The sequence below is a fragment of the Armigeres subalbatus genome, chromosome 3 (genome assembly GCF_024139115.2).
Source record: "Armigeres subalbatus isolate Guangzhou_Male chromosome 3, GZ_Asu_2, whole genome shotgun sequence".
NCBI classification, from domain to species: Eukaryota; Metazoa; Arthropoda; class Insecta; order Diptera; family Culicidae; genus Armigeres; species Armigeres subalbatus.
In genome coordinates, this window is record NC_085141.1 from 182,271,788 (window position 1) to 182,295,984 (window position 24,197).

The 24,197-nt window shown below is 40.2% G+C and overlaps 1 protein-coding gene across 1 annotated transcript in view; it reads left to right on the forward strand.

Annotated features, from left to right (window-relative positions):
- Nucleotides 1-24,197, forward strand: part of LOC134226403 (uncharacterized) — a 197,557-nt gene that overhangs the window by 38,440 nt on the left and 134,920 nt on the right. Inside the window, 1 exon segment of the mRNA XM_062707163.1 lies at nucleotides 7,463-7,788. Coding sequence (XP_062563147.1) covers nucleotides 7,463-7,788 — 326 coding nt within the window.

A 24,197-nucleotide genomic window follows, 5' to 3' on the forward strand; every position in this document is an offset into this window, starting at 1 on the left:
TCATGAAAGTTATAGCAGAAACGCTTTATGAACCCTAGCATGTTATTAGCCCTGTGAATGATTGTGTTGTAGTGGTCTACGAAAGAAAGTTTAGAGTCTAAGATTACTCCTAAGTCCCTTACTCTTTCACATTTTTCCACATTCTGATTCCCTAATGCGATTGAAATGTTTGGTATTGTTCTTTTTCTGCTAAATGATATTAAGTTGCATTTCTTTACATTCAGTTCTAATAGGCTTTTCTTGCACCATATCACAATAGGACAGCCCCATATAAAGGTGTGGCCAAAACTATCAAAAGGCCAATTTTCGATTTGAGCGAGTAAAATGTGATGAATACACAGCTAATAACCTATATTTCTATAATCATGACGGTTTTTATTTTTTAGATTTTTTAGGGAGGGGTGGGGGGCGTTCAAACTAGCCCCTCTTAGAAATTATATTTTTACGTTTTTTTTTGAGAAAACGGACAGCTTTGCCATGTTTTCGTTTCAAAAGTAACATATTTATATATCGTTACAAAGCTCTTGAACAGATCTATGTAATAGCTCCGTCCAGAATTTAGATTTCAGTAGTTTTGTAAAAGCATAAAATTATCAACATTTAACGAAAAAAAAACAGTTTGGTACCCTGAATAAGCTCGCTGTAAAACATTATACACTACATTGTAGAACTCTTAAGCTTTGAGGACCATGAATAAAATTCTGCCAAAATTCACAATTTTGTAAGATACATGAATTTTAAAAATTGCCCATTTTTGCCTTTCTCTAAGTATACGTAGAAGCTATATGATCGCTCTAAAAGCATTTAAAAAAGCCCAAACACTTATAGTGTTGTATACCGATCGACTCAGTTTGAAGAATTGAGGTGATGTCCGTGCGTACGTGTGTGTGAATGTCTGTATGTGTGTGATCAAAAATGGTCTTAACTCTTTTTTAAGCACTTTTTCTAAACCGATTTACTCGCAACAAGTTCCATTCGTCTGAGAACGTTGGTCCATTGTTCCCTATTAAAAATAGGCTGGATCGGACTATGGGCTCAAAAGTTATGGCCAAAAAACATTTTCTTATAATGTACGAGAGAGACAATATTACCGCTAGGGGGATTAATCAGGTGTTTTGGTAAACTTCTTATTTTTCAATTTGAATATGAGTTACTCAATAATGCCACTTTAATCGAATTTTGTGATAAACACAATTTACATAACATTTCAAGGGGAAGGGTTATGCCTTAACGTTGCGCATAATTCAGGAAAAAATCATCTATCATATAAAAATCGTTACGCAGTGAGAAGGGAAGTTGTTCAAAATTTACAATTTTGACATTATGTACTACATTATAAGAGCGAATTATAGATTTAACCATAACGTGTCATAACGGTGTTGGATGAGTAGTGTGAATAACTCTTTGCCACAATACCTTTTTATAATTATGAAAGAAATCTTAATGAAATATCAAATAAATGAATCTTTATTTCGTTGATGTCACAATATGACACTAATTGAATCTGTTCTGCCCTCTTTTGTTGTTTTAATAAGTTCTACTCGTAAATTTTCAACGCCAGAAGCTAATAGTACTTTTTTGATCATTTTAGGAAATCTGTGTTGCGTCCATTTGTCTGTGACACGAATATACAGTATATGACCATTCATATTTTATCTAGAATCAAACAGGCTTATTGCAAGCCAAAAAGTGACCAAATTCCGTTGGTTTTGTAGAATATGACAAAAATCGATGCTATGCCGAAAATTGGCCCCATACCCCATTGAAGGCTCAGAAAAAATATTTTTCTTTTCTATCTATGTTTTTATGATGAATACCACCGTTTATTGCAGGATTCATAATTTTGGCCAAAAATACATCCTTTTTTCCTATTGTGCATATGTAGAATTTGTTCTTTTTTCATTGCGGAATACATTGATGTCGACTTCATTTCTCATTTCCATAAAGAGCTTCATATCATCGGCATAAATTAACACTTTAATGTTTTTCAGAATGAAGGAAATGTCGTTTACGCACAAGATAAAAAGAAGAGGGCCCAAATGAGAGCCTTGAGGGACTCCCGAAGTGACTTGAATTGGTTTTGATTTGTGTCCATTAAATTTGATAATTTGTTGGCGGTCAGTTAGGTATGATTCAAACCATTTCAAGAGTCGTGGTTCAATTCCAATTTTGTGTAGTTTAAAAAGCAGCATCGGTATATCAATGCGATCGAATGCCTTGCTAAAGTCCGTATATAGAGCTTCTACATGGTTGCCGTATTCCATTGCATTCAATGAAAAGTCTACGAATTGAAGCAGATTTGTTGAGGTCGAGCGACCTTTAAAAAAGCCGTGTTGTGTGTCAGTTACTCTGTTTTTGATTTGCAAAAATAGCTTCTCGTTGACAATTGCCTCGAAAAGTTTTGGAATGCGAGAGATAAGGGCTATGCCACGATAATTACGTACGTCTGATTTTCGACCAGATTTAAATATTGGTACTAGAAAAGAGCTTTTCCATATTTTTGGGAAGATTCCAGATTCCAGAGACTTATTGAAAAGCCAATATAGAGGAGTAGTGATTTCTTTTGCTAATTTTTTAATAAATACTGGTGGAATCGTGTCAGGGCCAGGTCCCTTCGAAGCATCCAACTTCATTAGAGCGTCGAAAATTTCCTGGACTTGAATTTGATTTACAACATCTCTGAAAAATTGTGGATGAAACGCAAAATAATCGCGATCGCGATCTTCTTCCGAAAATGTAGTATAGATGTCTTGGAAAAAAATGACAAATAAATTACAGTTTTTTTTCGAGCTATCGCCAACATTTTCGTCGAGGTGCATTACAGATGGGAAATTGTCTGATTTTAATTTTGTTTTTACGTAATTGAAAAAGTTCTTTGGACAGGACTTTATTTCAAGCTCAGTTTTTGAATTATATTCTTCAAGTGCATTACTGATGATTGGTCACAGATTTCAAAATATTTTGCTAAGTTTTGATCAATCTCTTCTAGCTTGTAAATTTTATGAGCTTTTCGTTTGCGATTTTTTTTTTAATTTTTGATGTGGCTGTTGTACCAGTTGGCTTCTTGTATTTCTTTGTCGTCGTATTTTCTTTAATGAAATTTCTTGTTCAATTATTTGCTGTAAAGTTTGGTTAACCCTTAAATGCGCAATGTTGTTTTAAAACAACAAACCGAAAATACGTTTAATGTTAATAATTTCAATGGTTATTTACGTTAAAAATATTTCCGACGATTTCTAAAAAAACGCCTTGCGCCTTTAAGTGTTAAAAGTGTATGCAGCAGTATCGATGTTTCCTTCATTCCTTATAATTGACTGCCAATTAATACTATTTAATCTTAGTTTAATTCTTTCTCATAGTCTGCTGAATGGTATTCGAAGACTTCCTCGTACTCGTATTAGTGAAAGTGCAAAAAATAATCCCTAAAACATCAACAAAATTAACCAAAAAAATACGAAAAACATAATACATGTATCAACTATCAAAAACACTACACACAGAAAAAAATGTTTAAATTTCAACGACGTGTAAACAAGATCTGTAGTAAAATCACAGTAATTGAATTTGGTCTTTGATTTAAATTTCCATCAAAATTGATGCACATATTTGGAACACTGAAAATTATTTAAAATTACACGAATTATTACTTATTTTACAATTGATGTAAAAATAAGTCAACATTCATTTAATCTTCCATCAATAAAACTTTAATTTTACACGATCGTGTAAATTTCAATCGGCATTATTTGAACGTTGAAACAACATGGCGTCCCCGAACGCTCTAAAGCATATTCTCAAGTAGAATGCAAATTCAATTTGTATGAAATAAATCGTGAACAAGTTCAGGCTAAACGATGGATTAACTACGTGTATGGTAAGAATAGTTTGCGCTAATATTTAAATTCCTGAATTAAAAGATTTCTTATTTTACAGCTGTTTTATTTTGGCCGCCGGGTCCCCTTTTTGTTTCAGAGAAGCAGGATGCACAATTTCATTAAATGAAAGTGCGTGGAAGTGCTTATCTCACCGCATCATGTTATACACAATGATTGAATGAATAGATAGAATTTGTATTTATTCAAATAATGAAACTGTTGACTAATAAAAAAATAAGAAAGTGTTTTTTTCATATTTTATTTATTATCTTATGAGTATGGGAAAAACAAAAGGGGGCGATAAAAATTAATTTAATTTTACATGCATTGATTACACCAAACGTGTAAAATTCAACGATTCTGATTGAATTTTCAATTCGTGTAAATTTAACATCTAACTTAATTTTAGATGTATTTTGATGCTCCAAATATGTGCATCAAAATAAACACGAAAATTCTAACTGTGCAGACAATGAGCTTAGAAAGGACATTTAACGACGAACGTAACCCATGAATTACCATACCTTGAAGATGGCACTAATCAGTGCCGAAACAAACAAAAATTATAGATATCACAGTCAAACACCCATATAAATAAGTAGGATCGAAGTAGACAACGCGTGTGAATGGTTGAAACATAATTTCGCTGTCACAAATTTTCGTCTGTTTCTGTATATTACAAAATATTTCTGTAGAATTTAATTCAAATACATCATCACATGGCCTCCAACTTATCCGTTTGAGAATTGATCTACATTCCTCGATAGTGCCACGGTACCAGCTGTCCGATATGTTCCGCGATTTAATCCCGTGCCAATATGTGTGATAGTGTTACCATCCGACGTCGCGGTCATGGTGTAATGACTACCGAACAATTGTCCAGCAAACATTAGTGAGAAGAAAATTAAGTGACTTCAAATCTATTCCCCATCAAACACGTAAAGGTTGATTTGATCCGCAGTGCATTTTAACACTCGGTTCATTGCAATTGCGTGTTTAGAATTTTAAACGTCAAGAGACAGCCGCTGATTTCTGCAAGGATGATGAATTTATTTAGTGCTTCCACAAATCGCACCCATGCTTTGAGACCCGATTCAAGAACTCAATTTTCCATAATCTGAAAGTTTTCTAATATCTGCTCATTTCAAGGTGTTAAATCAAAATTGTGAGCTGGTACTGAGCTGAATCAACTTGACTATAGCAGCCAGGACAATAACAGCTATCGGAAGCTGATAACCCCACATGAAAATTTCGTAGCCGCCACGTGGTTACCACGATTTCATTGGAAGCAAAGGAGAATAACAAATGCAAAACTTTAGGAAATTATGTGGTCTCTTCGGATATCCTTGGTGTTTGCTATTCAAAATTGGAGCTTTTTTGGACAAACTAAATTGGTGAGCACGTTCCAGTTCTTTACTTTTCTTTCCTTCATTGCTTCATCAATCTATACAAAAAAAATGAACTAAATACTTACAGGGCATCGTTTGCTGCGGATATTGTGGGAGTTCCAGGTATCCGGTTCATGCTTTAGTTAGCAACGGTGGCTCTTCTTGACCTTCTACTCCCTGAGTAGTTAGTATGAATAAGGGCGTCCTTGTGAAGTTTTGCTGTACCTGTTATGAACAACTAGTACATCCCTTTCCCTCCATATCCTGAAAAAACAATTCTTCCTGCAGATGTGATTCCTTTTTGTCGTACTAGTTGTCGTAACAAAAAGGGCACCATTATGGAGCATGAGATCTGATCAAATTATTCGTAGTACTACTTAATCAACGCCCCCGGTTGGGTGAGGGATAGAGGATGACGCACACACACACACACACACACACACACACACACACACACACACACACACACACACACACACAGTCAAACACCCATATAAATTAACATGTTTCTAGCTATACGAGAAAAAACATGTTTTTGTACAACGTTAAAATCACTGTCACGATATTTTTTTCCATTCAGATATAAAAACATCCACTTTATTTACGCAAAAGACTTCAATTGTTTTACAAGAAGATATCAACAACGAACCTCAGGTTGAAAAATTTCAATTTTTGAATTTCACTAATCGATAAACTTTCTGTAGATTTTTGTTGACTAGAATTTAATCCACTTCACAGCCCGGGAATTTTTTATGTCTTAAATTTGACGACCAGTAGTAAAATAGGAATGGATTTGCCAAATATCCTACACACAGTTTGGTGATTCCTACTTGTTTGTGTGTTACAATGCGTCAAAATTCGTCTCGATATAAATTCACTAAAACCCATTTCTTTTCCGTTCTTTTCTTTTCCTGATGAATTTGACTGATCTCTAAACGTGTGCTGCGAACGATTAATTTCAACACACTCGCAATCCGTTGAATAAACAATAATGCAGACACATGATCGTTAATTGTTGTCCTCCGGAAGTAGCACACACGTTTGATGTTCATAAGAAAATTCATCCACATAGAAAATATATGTAGAATTTTTCTCGACTTAAGCTGTGACACAAATCTCCGTTAAGAAAATCGACCTTTTCGTCATACCTGCCATAATCTTGTAATAGTTTATGGGTGGTGAAACCTTTCATTTTTCGCTCCATGTATGTATGTATGCAAAAGAGAATGTTCGAAAAAAACATACATGGAAAGAGGGGGATTAAAACCACCTGAAACTGAGGGTCGTTGGTTCGAGTTCCATCGAAGGGAAAGTAATTACCTCCAATACATTTTTCAAATCAATATCTTCCATATAATGTACATATTCACATATGAGTTTTCACAACATGTAAATTAAGGACCCAAGTCGGGTGGTTTAATCCCCGGATATAAGCAATTAACTTTGTTCGAATCAGAAACATCCCTAACGTAATTGGTATACGGCTCCTAAGGTCCACGATAATGAAAATATTCATGAAATTCTCTTCAGTGTAGATTTATTTTGCAACAATTGGGGATCATTCCTGGGCTTAAATTCATGTACGCATTCTAATCATTTCAACAACTATGAAATGCGTTTTGAAATCAACTAAAAACAGACAAGATTTTTCAGATTTTTTTAATACCCGTAGAACTTATTATGGTTTATTTTCTTCTTTATTAAAGAGGCTTTCAGCCCTTGGCTGGTTCACCTCTGGATGGCACAAATCAATAAAAGAGGTTTCATTGTATCTCCATATTAAAATCTAGCTTTTGGGCCTGCAGTAAAACATTTAAACAGCAGCTGCTTCATCTGTGGGTTTAATTGCAATATTTACAATATTAAACAACATGTTGTGGTGGGAAAGGGAAACAGAAGGAGACACAAGGAAATTTATTTCACTACCAAAGATCACATAAACGCAGTGAACGCTATTTTGATATTCTAACCGCCTATGAGAGAGGACACCTAATATTTGTCCTAATGAAAAAATACGTTAGCCTAAGTACTAATAAATTAAGCTTTTTTCTCGTACAAGTGCAAGTAAAATGGAAGGAAGCATGTATATCTACCAGGCGCACTATAAATGAGAGTCAGCCAGCTTTCCGAAAGCTTTCATTCAACAACGCTTAGTTGTACTAAAACGTTATTTTTATCTGTCTATATTTTCATTCCCAGAGCAATACCAGAGAGCGATTACATTCAACTGGGAACGTTACGCTACGGAGTGAGACTTTCAAATCCAAACCTCGTAAGCGCCGCAACGAACGATGACAATGGGATTCCCCCGGCTAACCACGGAAGTGCTCAACAGTCCAGATTCTCCTCCGACTCGTATGATCAGCATACCAACGGGAGTAGCGTTCTGAGCGCTGGCGGCACCAGCAGTAACAGCAGTCGCGGTGCCAATGATAGCTGCTGCTGCATCGCAACCAATGGCATTGAAATGCCATGGAATAGTGGGTACGTGCGAACACGCCTACCTGTACCAAGTGGATATTTGGGTGAGTATTTGGCGGTCATAACTAATTTGCCTGATTCGTATGAAAAAAAAAAATATATTTTTCACTCTTTCTGCTTAGTAGTGGAGGGTTTATTTGTCTCCTGCGACATTTCTGTAAAGCTTTTGAAAAAATAATTAAAGCTGCATTCGCTGATTGTATACCAATAAACATGTAGGGGAAGAGGCCCCAAAACGCCCCCCCGATGCAAAACGCCTTCTGTTGTTTCCCTCATATTTACCGCCATTAAGATGCCCCTAACAAAACTAGATCTTAAATTATGTAGGATAGGCGAAGAAAGTTTCAAAATAGTGCATGGGAAGGTCGGAAAAACCGAAAAGTTCCACATTTTGAAGAAACATCTAACATTTTGGCGAGGCAAAACGCCCTAGCGGCAATAACCTACAAAGTACTTGCGTCTCCACGGGCTATCCATACGAGAATGCTGTTTCGCCGACGCGTGGTACTTTGTTCCCTAGGAGCTGCCTGCTAAAAGGCGTTTTGCCTCATGAGTTTTCCGGCAACAGAATATCACCACTTTTTTGAAATGTGAATATTATCAATATGATTGAGATTTTTGACAATTTTTGAATGGCATCAACTAGCTATCTTGTTCAACTGATGCATAATGTAAAAATACCCATGAATAGCGTTACAAATAAGACAATAGAGCAGTGTTTGCTTAGCTAGGGCATATTGCCCCCCCTTCCCCTATTATAATAAGATAATTTTTTTGGTGAAGGCTATATTATTTTGGTTAGGGGCCCTCCTTAGCCGTGCGGTAAGACGCGCGGCTACAAAGTAAGACCATGCTGAGGGTGGCTGGGTTCGATTCCCGGTGCCGGTCTAGGCAATTTTCGGATTGGAAATTGTCTCGACATCCCTGGGCATAAAAGTATCATCGTGTTAGCCTCATGATATACGAATGCAAAAATGGTAACTTGGCTTAGAAACCAGCTTAATAACTGTGGAAGTGCTTAGTGAACACTAAGATGCGAGGCGGCAATGTCCCAGTGGGGGATGTAATGCCAATGAAGAAGAAGAAGAAGATATTATTTTGGTTCAAGCTTTATGTACCGTCGTCGGTGGTGACAATGGGTCAAATGGGGGTGAGAATGGGTCACCGTTTCAACTACTTAGAATGCTTGTAGAATGGATTAAATGTATCTGAGAGCAAGTAGACTAAAATATAAGAGACCTTTTTAAACGATTTTGCTCTAAGACCTTCAGGCTGCCTGTGAGAGTGATGACTCATTCTCACCCCCCAGACCCATTGTCACCCCCGATGGCGGTACCAGGCTTTGCTTTGTGTACACTGTGATTAGTTTCTCAATAGGGTGGCCGTACTACCGTTCTACGCATAATTGTCTCATGTACATAGAAAATCCCAGCAAACATGGGACAAATATGCGTATGACGGCAGCGTACTGGTTTGTCTTTGTGTCCTACTTGGTGTCAGGCCATTTTGCGATTCTGTTTTTACATTGTTTTTTTTACATGGCCGTGTACAAAAATCCCATCCACAATTTTTGCAAACATTTTCCATTTTGCATGATTCCGCGAGAAATCATAAGACATATTTACACGAACTTTCGAATTTTGAACTGAAAACTATTTTTACACAAAACGCATTCCTCGTGTAAAAAATAATCGAGTGTACTACAGGTTGAAAAACGCAACTCTCGGGCTTTCTTTCATCTCCCATCTTCTTTCTTCTTCACTTTCTTTCTTCTTTCTTTTTACCTTTCTCGTATACTGAGTGGCTATAAGATCACTCCTAAACCAAACTTTGGATATAAGGGATAGATGACCCATAGTGTTACATACCAATTGACTCAGCTCGACGAATTGAGGTGATGTCTGTTATGTGGGTAGGTAAGCATTTATGTATGTGTATGTGTACGTGTACAAAATTTTGTAGATACACTTTTTGGTCAGAGATCGGACTATGGAATCAGAAGTTATGGTCAAAATACAATTACCTACGCGCAAAACACGCTAAAAAACACTCATATTTAAAAAAAACTGACACGGGAAAGGCATCAAAATCGCTAGGTGAATTGATCAGGAATCTTCCTCCTTTCTCTTTATTTTTTCTCGTTTTCTCTTCCTTCTTTCTTCTACCTTCTTATTTTTCCTTTCTTCTGCCTTCAGCCTTTTTCGTTCCTTTAAATCACTCTGTGCGTTCACCTAATGAACTGCAATTCATTTCCTGAAAAAACGCTTCTCCCCTTCATCCAATGACACTTGCTATAATCGTCTCCTTAGAACAAAGAACATGTGTCCCAAATTTGGTTGACATCGTTGGAGAGGTTCCAAATTCAAGAGCATCCCACCACACCATTATGGGGCGGCTCCATACAAAGTGGCGGCCAAAAATATTTTTTTGTTTTTTCTGCATTATTTTATAGTATTCTAGTAAGATTAGCATATAATTAATCATATTTATGCATTTTCATCGCATCCGGAAGGTGTAACTAATATTTAACCCAGTAATGAGCTACGTATTCCTAAACAATAAACTTGAACGATTGTTTTTTAATTTTAGGGGCAGTTCAAATGCAAATTAAAACTAGAATAAGGTTGCTATGTATAAGATTAAACAGGAGAAGTGGAGGTGGAAGACCCCCCCCCCTAACCAAGATTTGACCCCTTCCCCATTTTTTTTAACTACACAGCAAATAATTTTGAAAATTCAACGACGTGTAAAATTGCAGCTAGTCCCAACAAACGAATAAACACTCGATATTCAATTAAATTCGATTGATTTTTACAAGCAAGCACGGTTTAAATTTATTTCGATTTAAAGGGACAGTAAGATCGATTGAATGTTGCGTTTATTTGCATGCTCCAAATATGTGCATGAAAATACATTTAAAATCACAACATATTTTTATCTGAGTATGTCATATAAGAGTATTCTTTTATCAATCAGGTATTTTGGTGAAGAATTATTTGTCTTCCGAACCTCCCCCTCCCCCCACACAAAGTTATCTGCCCCCCCCCCCTATGGAAATATTTTTTTCCGTACAAATAAATCAATCAAACTAGTCGAAAGGATTATTTTTTAATATGTTTCCGTTATTTTTACTGAACATATATCAACATCTTTAACAAAGTTGATGATTTGTCTCCATTTTTCATACTGCAGGGATGAATATAAAGGAGCTGTTCCGATCTCCATCTCATTGAATATATATTTATCTCATCGCGAAACAAAGAAATACGGCATCAATTAAGTCGCTTCTTTTTGACAACATGCAAAAAATCACAAAAATAAGAAATAAATTTCATTGCTTTGTACAAAATAAAACCTAATTTTTATTGATAAATTGTCATAATAAATTTTAATTAATAACTTTCTCTTAAAACTAAATCAAATTGACAAGCAATTCTACTCATTTTCTACATTTTCATCGAGAGCAAAATCATCATCAAGTTGTTCAACATCATCCATTAATTCATCTAGTGCATTGTCTTCAGTGTTTACATTTTCAGAGCTGTAAAGATCTTCGAATACTAAAAGTGATTTTACAACATCTGGATATTCATGTGATACTTTCTTTCGCATTCTGCTATCTAGATTTATTGAACTTATCGAAGGATCAGATGAGTTCATAGCTCGAATAAAGACGTCATGTAGATTATCAACTCGTGACCTTTTCCTAGCATTATGCACAGCAAATAATTTTGAAAATTCAACGACGTGTAAAACTGCAGGTTTAACAGGACATTTAACAGTTCCACATTTAAAGCAGTATTTGATTTGTATGCTTTTTTTTTGTTTGTGCTCGATAATTGTTATTAACAAAAAAAAATCCATTTTTTTTCGACTTCGTGCCAAAATGACGCTCAACCGCAGCTATGCGCAGCTGGATTCTCGTTCCGCAGATAGTATAGACCCCAAACTAAACTGTGGTGGTGGTCTCTTGAGACTGCTCGGCCCTGCTTGTTAAATATAGTCCAACTTAGACAAAAACACATTTTTTTCAATAATTACTTATTTTTGACTATTTTTTATCAACCGTGATAGCTCAACAACATACTCATTTTAAAGCTTAGACAATTATCTTTCCAACGGTGTATTAATTTCCAAAATTGGACCGTTATTCGCTGAGAAATTTGCATTTGTTTGAGATGCATTTTTTTTTACAATTTTCCTAAGTTTGATGTCTGTGGCACAATGAGTTTTCATCACAGAGGGCTGAAATTTTGGGAATCTAGGTTTGAATTATCCTTCTTTCAAATGGTATACAAGACACGTCATTCAAAGCAAGTCAATTTTTCGATTTTTGGCCACCACTTTCCCCATAGTGACCTGCCTTTTTTTCTAACCCTCTAAAATCGTCTAGGTACTCAGGATAAAAAATATGTGTACTAAATTTTGGTTGAAACCGGTCGACAACCCCTCCCTCTATACACTCCCTTTTGCTTAATGATTCTAGCAAACCATCCCTGTCCCATATAATCTTCCCATCAGAATAAGTAATAATTTTTATTTATTTCTCAGACTAAGGCCGGAGAAGCCTGTGCAGTAAATAAAAGTCTCCTCCATTCAATTTGATCCATGGCTGCACGTCGTCAGCCACGCAATCTGCGGAGGGTCTGCAAATCACCTTCCATCTGATCGATCCCCTTTGCTCGCTGCGCACCTTCTTGTGCCCATAGGATCGTTGTCGAGAACCATTTTCACCGAATTATTGTCCGATATTCTGGCTACATGCCCGGCCCACCGCAGTTTTCCGATTTTCGCGGTGTGAACGATGGATAGTTGTCCTTACAGCTATTGCAACTCGTGGTTCATTCGCCTCCTCCACGTATCGTATTTCATCTGCTACCCGCCATAGATAGTATGCAACACTTTCCTCTCGAAAACACCAAGTGCCCGTTGATCCTCCACGAGCATTGTCCAGGTCTCGTGTCCGTAGAGGACTACCGGTCTAATGAGTGTTTTGTAGATGTACGATCCGAACAATCAGGTATAACCTTCCGAACACAACTCTTAAACTTCAGTCTACTTAGACGCGCGAGTACTTACGTCCGATTGCCGTCGGTACCTCCACTCAACTGCCAACCAGCAATTCCCGCGCAGTTCATTTGCTCATTCGTGCACCGATTCTCCCAAACTCTCCACTTACACGCTTAACGCTATTTCACCAGTTTGCATCATTTCATAATCAATATAGAAACCTAGAGTAACATGTGGAATGGCCCTACCACATCTCTACATCCCTCTCTTAGTCCAAATAAAAAAAGAGGAAAAAATATTTTAGTTCAACTTTCAAATGTTTATTTCAAGTAAATTTCACAAAAAATATTTTAAACGTTTGGAAAGATATTATGAGTCGTACCGAGCTGGTAGTTTGATCACTCTGGAAGGGCGTTTTGTTGTAGGCTCTTCTGCTTCTGTAGCTTTTGCCACCCGCTTCTTTGGTTTTGCAACTGTTGTTGATTCAGCCGGCACACATTCTGGTACATCGTCGGGCTTCATCTCCTCAGAATCTGGAACCTCTAGGGATTCCTGCACTGCCTTTGGCCATTTTCTTAAATGAGTCACGCATCTACGATACTGCACACCCTCAGCATTCTCGACAATCACATCATTACCAGTCCGTTGGACAACTGTGAAACGCTCGAGTAAGAAATTTGGTTCTAACTTTCCGCAATCGTATTTCTTCAACATGACGGAGTCTCCTACCTCTATGGAAGATGGCTTTGCATGCCTACGCTCATCCGCGTAGAGCTTTCCTTTAAATTTCTTTATTGCATCGGTATCGCGTATGCTTTCATCACGATGCAATCCCGGTTCCGTTCTCAGTGATGGAAGTAGGCACTTTATTGGACGACCCATCAATAGCTCCATCGGACGCTTTTCTGTCACAGAATGTGGTGTAGTGTTGTGCATATGGACGTAATCCTGAACGGATTTTCGCCAGTCTGTGCCAGTTGCCTTGGCAATCCTTAATGCTCTCAAAATTCCTCTATTTTGGCGCTCCACCATCCCGTTCATTTGCGGCCAGTAGGGGATGGTGTGGATGAGCTGTATGTTCTTGCTCAAGCAATATTCAGAGAATTCTTCGCTCGCAAATGGCGGCCCATTGTCGCAACGAATCGTTTCTGGATAGGTTTGTTCCATAAATACGCCCTCGAGTGCCTCAATCGTCTTCGAAGCATTTGTCCCTTTCATTTCAATTACTTTAACGAAACGACTAAAATAGTCCACGATGACTAGGAATGTTGCAAACCCTTTTGCTGAAAAGAAATCAATAGCGATTCTCTGCCAGGCTCTTTCCGGCATTTCCGTTCGTAGCATAGGTTCTGGTGGGTTTTCTCTGCGAACTACTGCGCATCCATAACATTCTTCTATTTTACCTGTTACGTCACGATCCATACACGGCCACCATAAGTTTTCTCTGAGATTTCGGCGCATAGAAACTACGCCTGGATGACCTCGATGAGCAATGTCTAAGGCTCTCGCCCTTAGTTACCGTGGTAGAACAATCCGTTCGTCTCGAACCACAATACCGCCAAGAACTCCTAATTCCTTACTGAAGGCCTGATAGCGGAACAACTCAGCTGGCCATTTATCGGATTCTAGTGCTTTGATGACCGCCGTCAGGATCTCATCGTTTTCGGTTTCACATTTGATCTCAGCCAATGTTATTGCTGACAAGTTTTCTCCCACAGCAAACAAAAAATGTTCAGCACTATTGTCAAATGCTGGGCCTTCCTGTGTAACAAGACGCGATAGAATGTCAGAAATGTTCGCGGATCCTGGGACATACTTTATCTCGAAATCGTACGGCTGAAGACGTAGAGCCCAGCCTTCTGCTCTGGAACAGGCTCGACGTCCTGTCTGATGTTTCCCTCCGTATATGTACTCTAAGGTCTTGTGATCGGTAAAGATCGTAAAGTGCAATCCAAACAAATAGAAATACAGTTTTTCAACTGCCCATACGACCGCAAGAGCTTCACGCTGGGTTTGAGGGTAGATTCTCTCCGACGCGGTTAACCCTTTTGAGGCGAAACTAACAATTCGTGCCGTACCTTTTCCATCCCTTTGGACCAGCACAGCACCTAACCCGACAGGAGAGGCGTCCACATAGAGTTCGGTACTGTCTTCAGGGTCAAAGAATCCAAGCTTCCGTACATTGTTGGATAGCTCAGTCCGCAGATCATCGAAAGCATTTTCCTGGTCTGCTCCGAATGACTCGACCTCGCCTCGAATAAATTGTCTCAATGGTTCCGTTCTTGTCGATAGCCGTGGAATGAAATGCCCGACGAAATTAATCAGGCCAAGGAAGCTGCGAACCTCTTCCTTCGTTTCAGGCTTCCGAAAGTTTTTGATCGCATGGATCTTTTCATCCGAGGGACAAATACCTGCCGCACTGACCTTGAAGCCTAATATTTCAAGTTCCTCTACCCGGTAAACACATTTGTTCTGATTCAGCATAGCATTGTTCGAGTTCAACACCGACAGCACCTCTTGCAATCGTATGTCGTGCTCTTCCAAATTCCTGCCAGCTACTACGATATCATCGATATATATAATAACTCCCTCAATGCCAGCTAGCATTTCCGTCATGATCCGCTGAAAGATCTCGGGTGCGCACGTTATCCCAAACATGAGTCTAAAATATTGATAAAACTGAGTAAATGAATTACATTGTGCATTAGACATCAAACCTCTTAAATCGCATTAACCCTCTCGCTGTCATAAACGTAGTAACTCCTCTAGAATCCGGATGTAGTTCCACATGGTGGAAAGCTGATGTTATGTCCAGTCTTGAGAAAATCTTCGATCCTCTTAGCTTATTAAGGAATGTATCAATTACTGGTAGCGGGTAGTGTTCACGCTGAATAGCTTCATTTGGATACCTCATGTTAATGCAAAGGCGAACATCGTCTTTGCCTTTAGGAACAACTACCATTGGGGATATCCATTCCGGTGGGCCTTCAACCTTCTCTATAACATCAGTGCGTAGTAGTTTCAATATTTTGGCGTCAACTTTTTGCTCCATAGCCACAGGGACCCTCAAATAGGAAATCAGCTTCGGTGTAACACTCTTATCGACAGACAATTTTATCTGGACATTAGGGAACTTGGGGAACAGCTCAATATTTGTTTCGATATGGCCAACATCAAGCCCCACCTTCAGTAATCTAAGTTCTTCTGATGTTCTTTTGCTTAACAATGATTTGGTAGCTCCTTTAACCACAAAAAACTCTGCGTAACTTTGCGGCTTTGACGGGTTTACTGAGATGTGCGCCTCGAACAGTCAGAACACACAACGAGCTGCTGCTTGCATACGCTGTGAAACTACGCTCACAGTGAGACCTTCGGTTATAAATCTTTGCCTTCCCGTCAATAAACTTCTGCCAAACTTCTTCAGTAACTGTATTGATAGCTGATCCTGAATCTATAAGAAATTCAATCGGGAGTTTGTCGACAATGCATGTGATGAGACCGTCCTTCAACCCCGTGAAAATCTTATTCACCTGGTAAGCAACGGAAAAATAACTATCAGATCAATCGGTACTATTTTGCATCTTTTTTTTTAATTTGAATTCAAGGGTACAAATCGTACATTTCAGATCAAAATAATACATCAATGAAATAGAAGTAAAAGTCACTCTACCTTCGAAACATCCTCCGGTTTTGGGCGGCGGGGAATTTCCTGCTTCCAACCATCTATGTCTGACAGAGCATTAGTTTCCATGGATGACCGCTTCCAAGTTGTTGGGCGATGTTCAACTTTACCACGTCGGCACTTCCGTGCGAAGTGACCAGTTCCATTACACTGGTGACACCGTGATCCAAGAGCGGGACATCGAGGATAGTTAGCGTCGTGATTCCAGGACCCACAGCGATCGCACTCACCACGTGAACGAATGTTTGTCACTCGACCGCCAAATTTGGATCCCTTCGAAAAGCCTTTCTGATCCGCCGAACGATGGCGTCCACTGTTCCACTTCTGTCCTTCATCAAACATGGAGCCTTCAGGAAGACGGTTACGAGATCCTGCTTGACGAGTCCTGTCTTGCTTCACCGTTGCGATGGTCTCCTCCTGTCTGAACGGTTTGGCCTTTTCTCGTTGCTGCATCAAAACTTCTCGGTTGATCGCGTAACTTGTCAAATCGTCCAGATCCATAACGCCCTCCAAGCCTTTGTCTCGGACCCGCTCATCGTGTGCTCCCATTGTGATTTGATGAAGTACAGGGGTTAGGCAAAATGATTGAGATAGGCAAAATTTGGCCCAAATTCAAATCCTTATAACTTTTGAAAAACTGATGAAATTGGACAAAACCGGAAGCATTCGACGGCAAATTTAGTCAAGATTTAGGAACATGTGCGGTCACGAATACTGGCCACCGGACACCGGAGATGTTCCGGATTTTCGGAGGCCATGTCAAAAACACATTTTTTCTGCCGCTCGTATTTTTGTTTGGTTTGAAGTTACACCGATAAACACTATTTTCCTAGAAACTAGATCTTATTGAAAATTGAATGCGGGCTGTTGCGCTAAGATCCGTTGAAAAATATCCGAGATATGGCCATTTCAGTGAACCTGGTTCCGGATACTATGGTCAATTATGTATATCCTTCCAATCACGTATATATTATCCGGTACCATATCAATATTGATATCAAACTTCAAGATTTTTCATGGAGATGCTTCAAGAAGCATATGCAGGACGATCAGTTGCCCTGACCACTCTGTGGTAGGTTCCAGGTGCCCCGGGGGAAGTGGCCAATTTGAAAAACGTTCAGAACCCTATCAATATGGGTATCAAACTTCAAGATTTTTCATGGAGATGCTTCAGGAAGCATATGCAGGACGATCAGTTGCCCTGACCACTCTGTGGTAGGTTCCAGGTGGTGGGAAGTGGCCAATTTGAAAAACGTTCAGAACCCTATCAATATGGGTATCAAACTTCAAGATTTTTCTTGGAGATGCTTCAGGAAGCATATTCAGGACGATCAGTTGCCCTGACCACTCTCTAGTAGGTTCCAGGTGCCCCGGGGGAAGTGGCCAATTTGAAAAACGTTCAGCACCGTATCAATATGGGTATAAAACTTCAAGATTTTTCATGAAGATGCTTCAGGAAGCATATTCAGGATGATCAGTTGCTCTGACCACTCTGTAGTAGGTTCCAGGTGCCCCGGGGGAAGTGGCCAATTTGAAAAACGTTCAGCACCGTATCAATATGGGTATCAAACTTCAAGATTTTTCATGAAGATGCTTCAGGAAGCATATTCAGGATGATCAGTTGCTCTGACCACTCTGTAGTAGGTTCCAGGTGTCTTGGGGAAGTGGCCAGTTTGCAAAATGTTCAGAACCCTATCAATATGGGTATCAAACTTCAAGATTTTTCATGGAGATGCTTCAGGAAGCATATTCAGGACGATAAGTTGCCCTGACCACTCTGTAGTAGGTTCCAGGTGCCCCGGGGGAAGTTGCCAATTTGAAAAACGTTGAGCACCCTATCAATATGGGTATCAAACTTAAAGATTTTTCTTGGAGATGCTTCAGGAAGCATATTCAGGACGATCAGTTGCTCTGACCACTCTTTAGTAGGTTCCAGGTGCCCCGGGGGAAGTGGCCAATTTGAAAAACGTTCAGCACCCTATCAATATGGGTATCAAACTTCAAGATTTTTCTTGGAGATGCTTCAGGAAGCATATTCAGGACGATCAGTTGCCCTGACCACTCTGTGGTAGGTTCCAGGTGCCCCGGGGGAAGTGGCCAATTTGAAAAACGTTCAGCACCCTATCAATATGGGTATCAAACTTCAAGATTTTTCGAGGTGATACTTCTTAATGCATTTTAGAACCAGCAGCTGTCATGACCACTAGTAGTAGGTTCCAGGTGTCTTGGGGAAGTGGCCAATTTGCAAAATGTTCGAAACCATATCAAATACTCAATACTCATTATCAAAGTTCAAGGTTTTGCATGGAGATGCTTTTGGACTCTCCTGTCGAATAGAGTTCGCCGCCGCACGAAGTTGATCATCTACAAAACGCTCATTAGACTGGTCGGCCTCTATGGCCACGAACGTTGGATGTTGCTGGCGAAGGACCAACGCGCCCTCTGAGTTTCCGAATGGAAGGTGTTTCGGACTGTTTATGGTGGGGTGCAGATGGAAGCCAATGGAGGTGGTGGTGGAGGCCAATGAACCACGAGTTGTAACTGTTAGGAGAACTACCACATGGTACAATTTTGGCGGTTACGGTGGGCCGGGCATGTAGCCAGAATGTCAGACGACAACCCGATTGAGATGGTGCTCGATAATGATCCGACCGGTACAAGAAGAAGAGGCGCGATGCGGTCACGGTGGATCGACCAAGTGTAAGATGGCCTGCCATCAATGGCAGCAGGTCGCAAGCATGACTTAGCAATTGTGTGGGGTGCTATATCTTGACATGGCCATGGTCCTATTATGGCACTTAAGGGCAAAGTGAAGCCTGCCGATTATCAAATTGTTTTGAAAGACAAGGTATTTGTTGATATGATGACAAATCCTGAATATGACGTCTGTTTTTCATTTTTGCGAAAGATCCGCAGGTCGCGTTCCACTTGGTCGATCCACCGTGACTGCTGCACGCCTCTTCTTCTGTACCGGTTGGATTATTATTGAAGCATCATCTCAATTGGGTTATCGTCTGACATTCTGGCTTCTTGCCCGGCCCATCGTAACCGCCAAAATTGTACCGTGTGGGTAGTTCTCCTAACAGGTACAACTCGTGGTTCATTGACCTCCATCACCACCTCCATTGTATTCCATCTGCACCCCACCATAAATAGTCCGCAACACCTTCCATTCGGAAACTCCAAGGGCGCGTTGGTCCTTCGCCGGCAACATCCAACTTTCGTGGCCATAGAGGCAGACCAGCCTAATGAGTGTTTTGTAGATGTTCAACTTCGTGCTGCGGCGAACTCTATTCGACAGGAGAGTCCAAAAGCATCTCCATGAAAAACCTTGAACTTTGATGCTCATTTATGATATGATTTCGAACATTTTGCAAATTGGCCACTTCCCCAGGACACCTGGAACCTACTACAGAGTGGTCATGACAGCTGCTGGTTCTAAAATGCATTTAAAAGTAGCACCTCGAAAAATCTTGAAGTTTGATACCCATATTGATAGGGTTCTGAACGTTTTTCAAATTGGCCACTTCCCCCGGGGCACCTTGAACCTACTACAAAGTGGTCAGGGCAACTGATCGTCCTGAATATGCTTCCTGAAGCATCTCCAAGAAAAATCTTGAAGTTTGATACCCATATTGATAGGGTTCTGAACGTTTTTCAAATTGGCCACTTCCCCCGGGGCACCTGGAACCTACTACAGAGTGGTCAGAGCAACTGATCATCCTGAATATGCTTCCGAAAGCATCTGCATGAAAAATCTTGAAGTTTGATACCCATATTGATAGGGTTCTGAACGTTTTTCAAATTGGCCACTTCCCCCGTGGCACCTTGAACCTACTACAAAGTGGTCAGGGCAACTGATCGTCCTGAATATGCTTCCTGAAGCATCTTCATGAAAAATCTTGAAGTTTGATACCCATATTGATACGGTTCTGAACGTTTTTCAAATTGGCCACTTCCCCGGGGCACCTGGAACCTATCATAGAGTGGTCAGGGCAACTGATCGTCCTGAATATGCTTCCTGAAGCATCTCCATGAAAAATCTTGAAGTTTGATACCCATATCGATAGGGTTCGGAACGTTTTTCAAAATGGCCACTTCCCCCGGGGCACCTGGAACCTACCACAGAGTGGTCAGGGCAACTGATCGTCCTGAATATGCTTCCTTAAGCATCTCCAAGAAAAATCTTGAAGTTTGATACCCATATTGATAGGGTTCTGAACGTTTTTCAAATTGGCCACTTCCCCCGGGGCACCTGGAACCTACCACAGAGTGGTCAGGGCAACTGATCGTCCTGAATATGCTTCCTGAAGCATCTCCAAGAAAAATCTTGAAGTTTGATACCCATATTGATAGGGTTCTGAACGTTTTTCAAATTGGCCACTTCCCCCGGGGCACCTTGAACCTACTACAAAGTGGTCAGAGCAACTGACCATCCTGAATATGCTTCCTAAAGCTTCTCCATGAAAAATGTTGAAGTTTGATACCCATATTGATAGGGTTCTGAACGTTTTTCAAATTGGCCACTTCCCCCGGGGCACCTGGAACCTACTACAGAGTGGTCAGAGCAACTGATCATCCTGAATATGCTTCCTGAAGCATCTTCATGAAAAATCTTGAAGTTTGATACCCATATTGATACGGTGCTGAACGTTTTTCAAATTGGCCACTTCCCCCGGGGCACCTGGAACCTACTACACAGTGGTCAGGGCAACTGATCGTCCTGAATATGCTTGCTGAAGCATCTCCAAGAAAAATCTTGAAGTTTGATACCCATATTGATAGGGTTCTGAACGTTTTTCAAATTGGCCACTTCCCCCGGGGCACCTTGAACCTACTACAAAGTGGTCAGAGCAATTGACCATCCTGAATATGCTTCCTAAAGCTTCTCCATGAAAAATCTTGAAGTTTGATACCCATATTGATAGGGTTCTGAACGTTTTTCAAATTGGCCACTTCCCCCGGGGCACCTGGAACCTACTACAGAGTGGTCAGAGCAACTGATCATCCTGAATATGCTTCCTGAAGCATCTTCATGAAAAATCTTGAAGTTTGCTACCCATATTGATACGGTGCTGAACGTTTTTCAAATTGGCCACTTCCCCCGGGGCACCTGGAACCTACTACAGAGTGGTCAGGGCAACTGATCGTCCTGAATATGCTTGCTGAAGCATCTCCAAGAAAAATCTTGAAGTTTGATACCCATATTGATAGGGTTCTGAACGTTTTTCAAATTGGCCACTTCCCCCAGGGCACCTGGAACCTACTACAGAGTGGTCAGGGCAACTGATCGTCCTGAATATGCTTCCTGAAGCATCTCCATGAAAAATCTTGAAGTTTGATACCCATATTGATAGGGTTCTGAACGTTTTCAAATTGGCCACTTCCCCGCGGCACCTTGAACCTACTACAGAGTGGTCAGAGCAACTGACCATCCTGAATATGCTTCCTAAAGCATCTCCATGAAAAATCTTGAAGTTTGATACCCATATTGATAGGGTTCTGAACGTTTTCAAATTGGCCACTTCCCCGGGGCACCTGGAACCTACCACAGAGTGGTCAGGGCAACTGATCGTCCTGCATATGCTTCTTGAAGCATCTCCATGAAAAATCTTGAAGTTTGATATCAATATTGATATGGTACCGGATAATATATACGTGATTGGAAGGATATACATAATTGACCATAGTATCCGGAGCCAGGTTCACTGAAATGGCCATATCTCGGATATTTTTCAACGGATCTTAGCGCAACAGCCCGCATTCAATTTTCAATAAGATCTAGTTTCTAGGAAAATAGTGTTTATCGGTGTAACTTCAAACCAAACAAAAATACGAGCGGCAGAAAAAATGTGTTTTTGACATTGCCTCCGAAAATCCGGAACATCTCCGGTGTTCGGTGGCCAGTGACCGCACATGTTCCTAAATCTTGACTAAATTTGCCGTCGAATGCTTCCGGTTTTGTCCAATTTCATCAATTTTTCAAAAAGTTATAAGGATTTGAATTTGGGTCAAATTTTGCCTATCTCAATCATTTTGCCTAACCCCTGTATTTCATTTTCTTCGCGTTCTCCAAAATCGCATCGAGCTGCTTGTGTCCGCAATTTCAACACAAACTTGTTAGAGGATTCGTTCCCCGCTTGCTTCAAGGAACGGAAAAGCTCGAGCTCCACACGGTCATTCCTCTTTCCAACAAAGAACTTGTTAAGCCTCTTGACGGCGTTGTCGTATTCTGGAATTTCCGGTGGCATCAAAGGTACTCTCACCGGTTCCGGAATTATTTCGTCTGATACTGGCTTTAAATTGTAGAAGATGGATTGCAATCCTCTACCACCGTATGCCAACATCGTCACCAACTTCTCGTGTTGTGACTCAATCTTTCTCATCTCAGCAATGAGCTCAAAAGATCTGTGCCATTCTTCCCATTCTCTTCTCATATCTTGAGAATCAACCGTGGCATTGAACGATGCCAGTGACCAGCGTTGTCCGCCGTCCTCAGTCATCTGAAATTGTCGCAAATCAGAAAAAAAGTCCATAAGACAAAACTCCTCAAAATTAAATTTCACTTAATATTTATAGGTAATGGTTTTGCAAACTGCTAATTGTTTTCACTTCTGAGCCATCATTTTTTTTTTTCGAGTTTTGCATTTCATCGTCATCATCATCAAAATCCCCATTGTCATTACTACTTCAGTTATCTAACATCATTTCGCTTTCTATTAACCTCTTCTTAAGTGCTTCGGTATTCTTTCGAGTCCACCATCTTGGTTCAGAGCACTTCGATTCAAGCGGACTCTCTTTCTTTTCCAACTGGGCGCTTCGGCTTCCAACCGGACCCGCCATCTTTTCACCTTGTAAAAAAAATTTCAAACCGTCAATCGGGAGGGCGCTTTGGCTTTCAACCAGCCCCGCCATCTTTTCATCATAATAGTTCCAGCTTCCAATGAACTCCACATCATATCAATTTCACTGGGTGCGCTTCGGCTTTCAACCGGACCCGCCATCTTTTCTTTTGATATTAAAACGCATTTCCACTTCGAAGTAATTCTATTTTCCATAGCACTACGACAATCAATCAGCCGTTTTTCCACAACACGATTAGCGATAAAACCACTTCCCACCATGTAAACGCGGAAAAAAAATTGCATCGCAAAGAAAACTCACCATTAATCGTTCCGGCTGCGCCAATTTGTACGATCCGAACAATCAGGTATAACCTTCCGAACACAACTCTTAAACTTCAGTCTACTTAGACGCGCGAGTACTTACGTCCGATTGCCGTCGGTACCTCCACTCAACTGCCAACCAGCAATTCCCGCGCAGTTCATTTGCTCATTCGTGCACCGATTCTCCCAAACTCTCCACTTACACGCTTAACGCTATTTCACCAGTTTGCATCATTTCATAATCAATATAGAAACCTAGAGTAACATGTGGAATGGCCCTACCACATCTCTACAGTAGATAGTTAGTTTGGTACGACGGCGAACTCTTTTCGATCGGAGCGTTTTGCGGAATCGAAAGTTCGTACGATTTCCTGCCATGATGCGTCTCCGAATTTTTCTGCTGGTTTCGCTATTGGAGGTCACCAGTGAGCCCAAGTAAGCGAATTCTTCAACCACCTCGATTTCGTCACCACCGATACAAACTCGTGGTGGGTGACTTACACTGCCCTCTTTTGAGCCTCATTCTAGCATGTACTTCGTCTTCGACGTGTTGATGACTAGTCCCATCCGTATAGCTTCCCTTTTTAGTCTGATG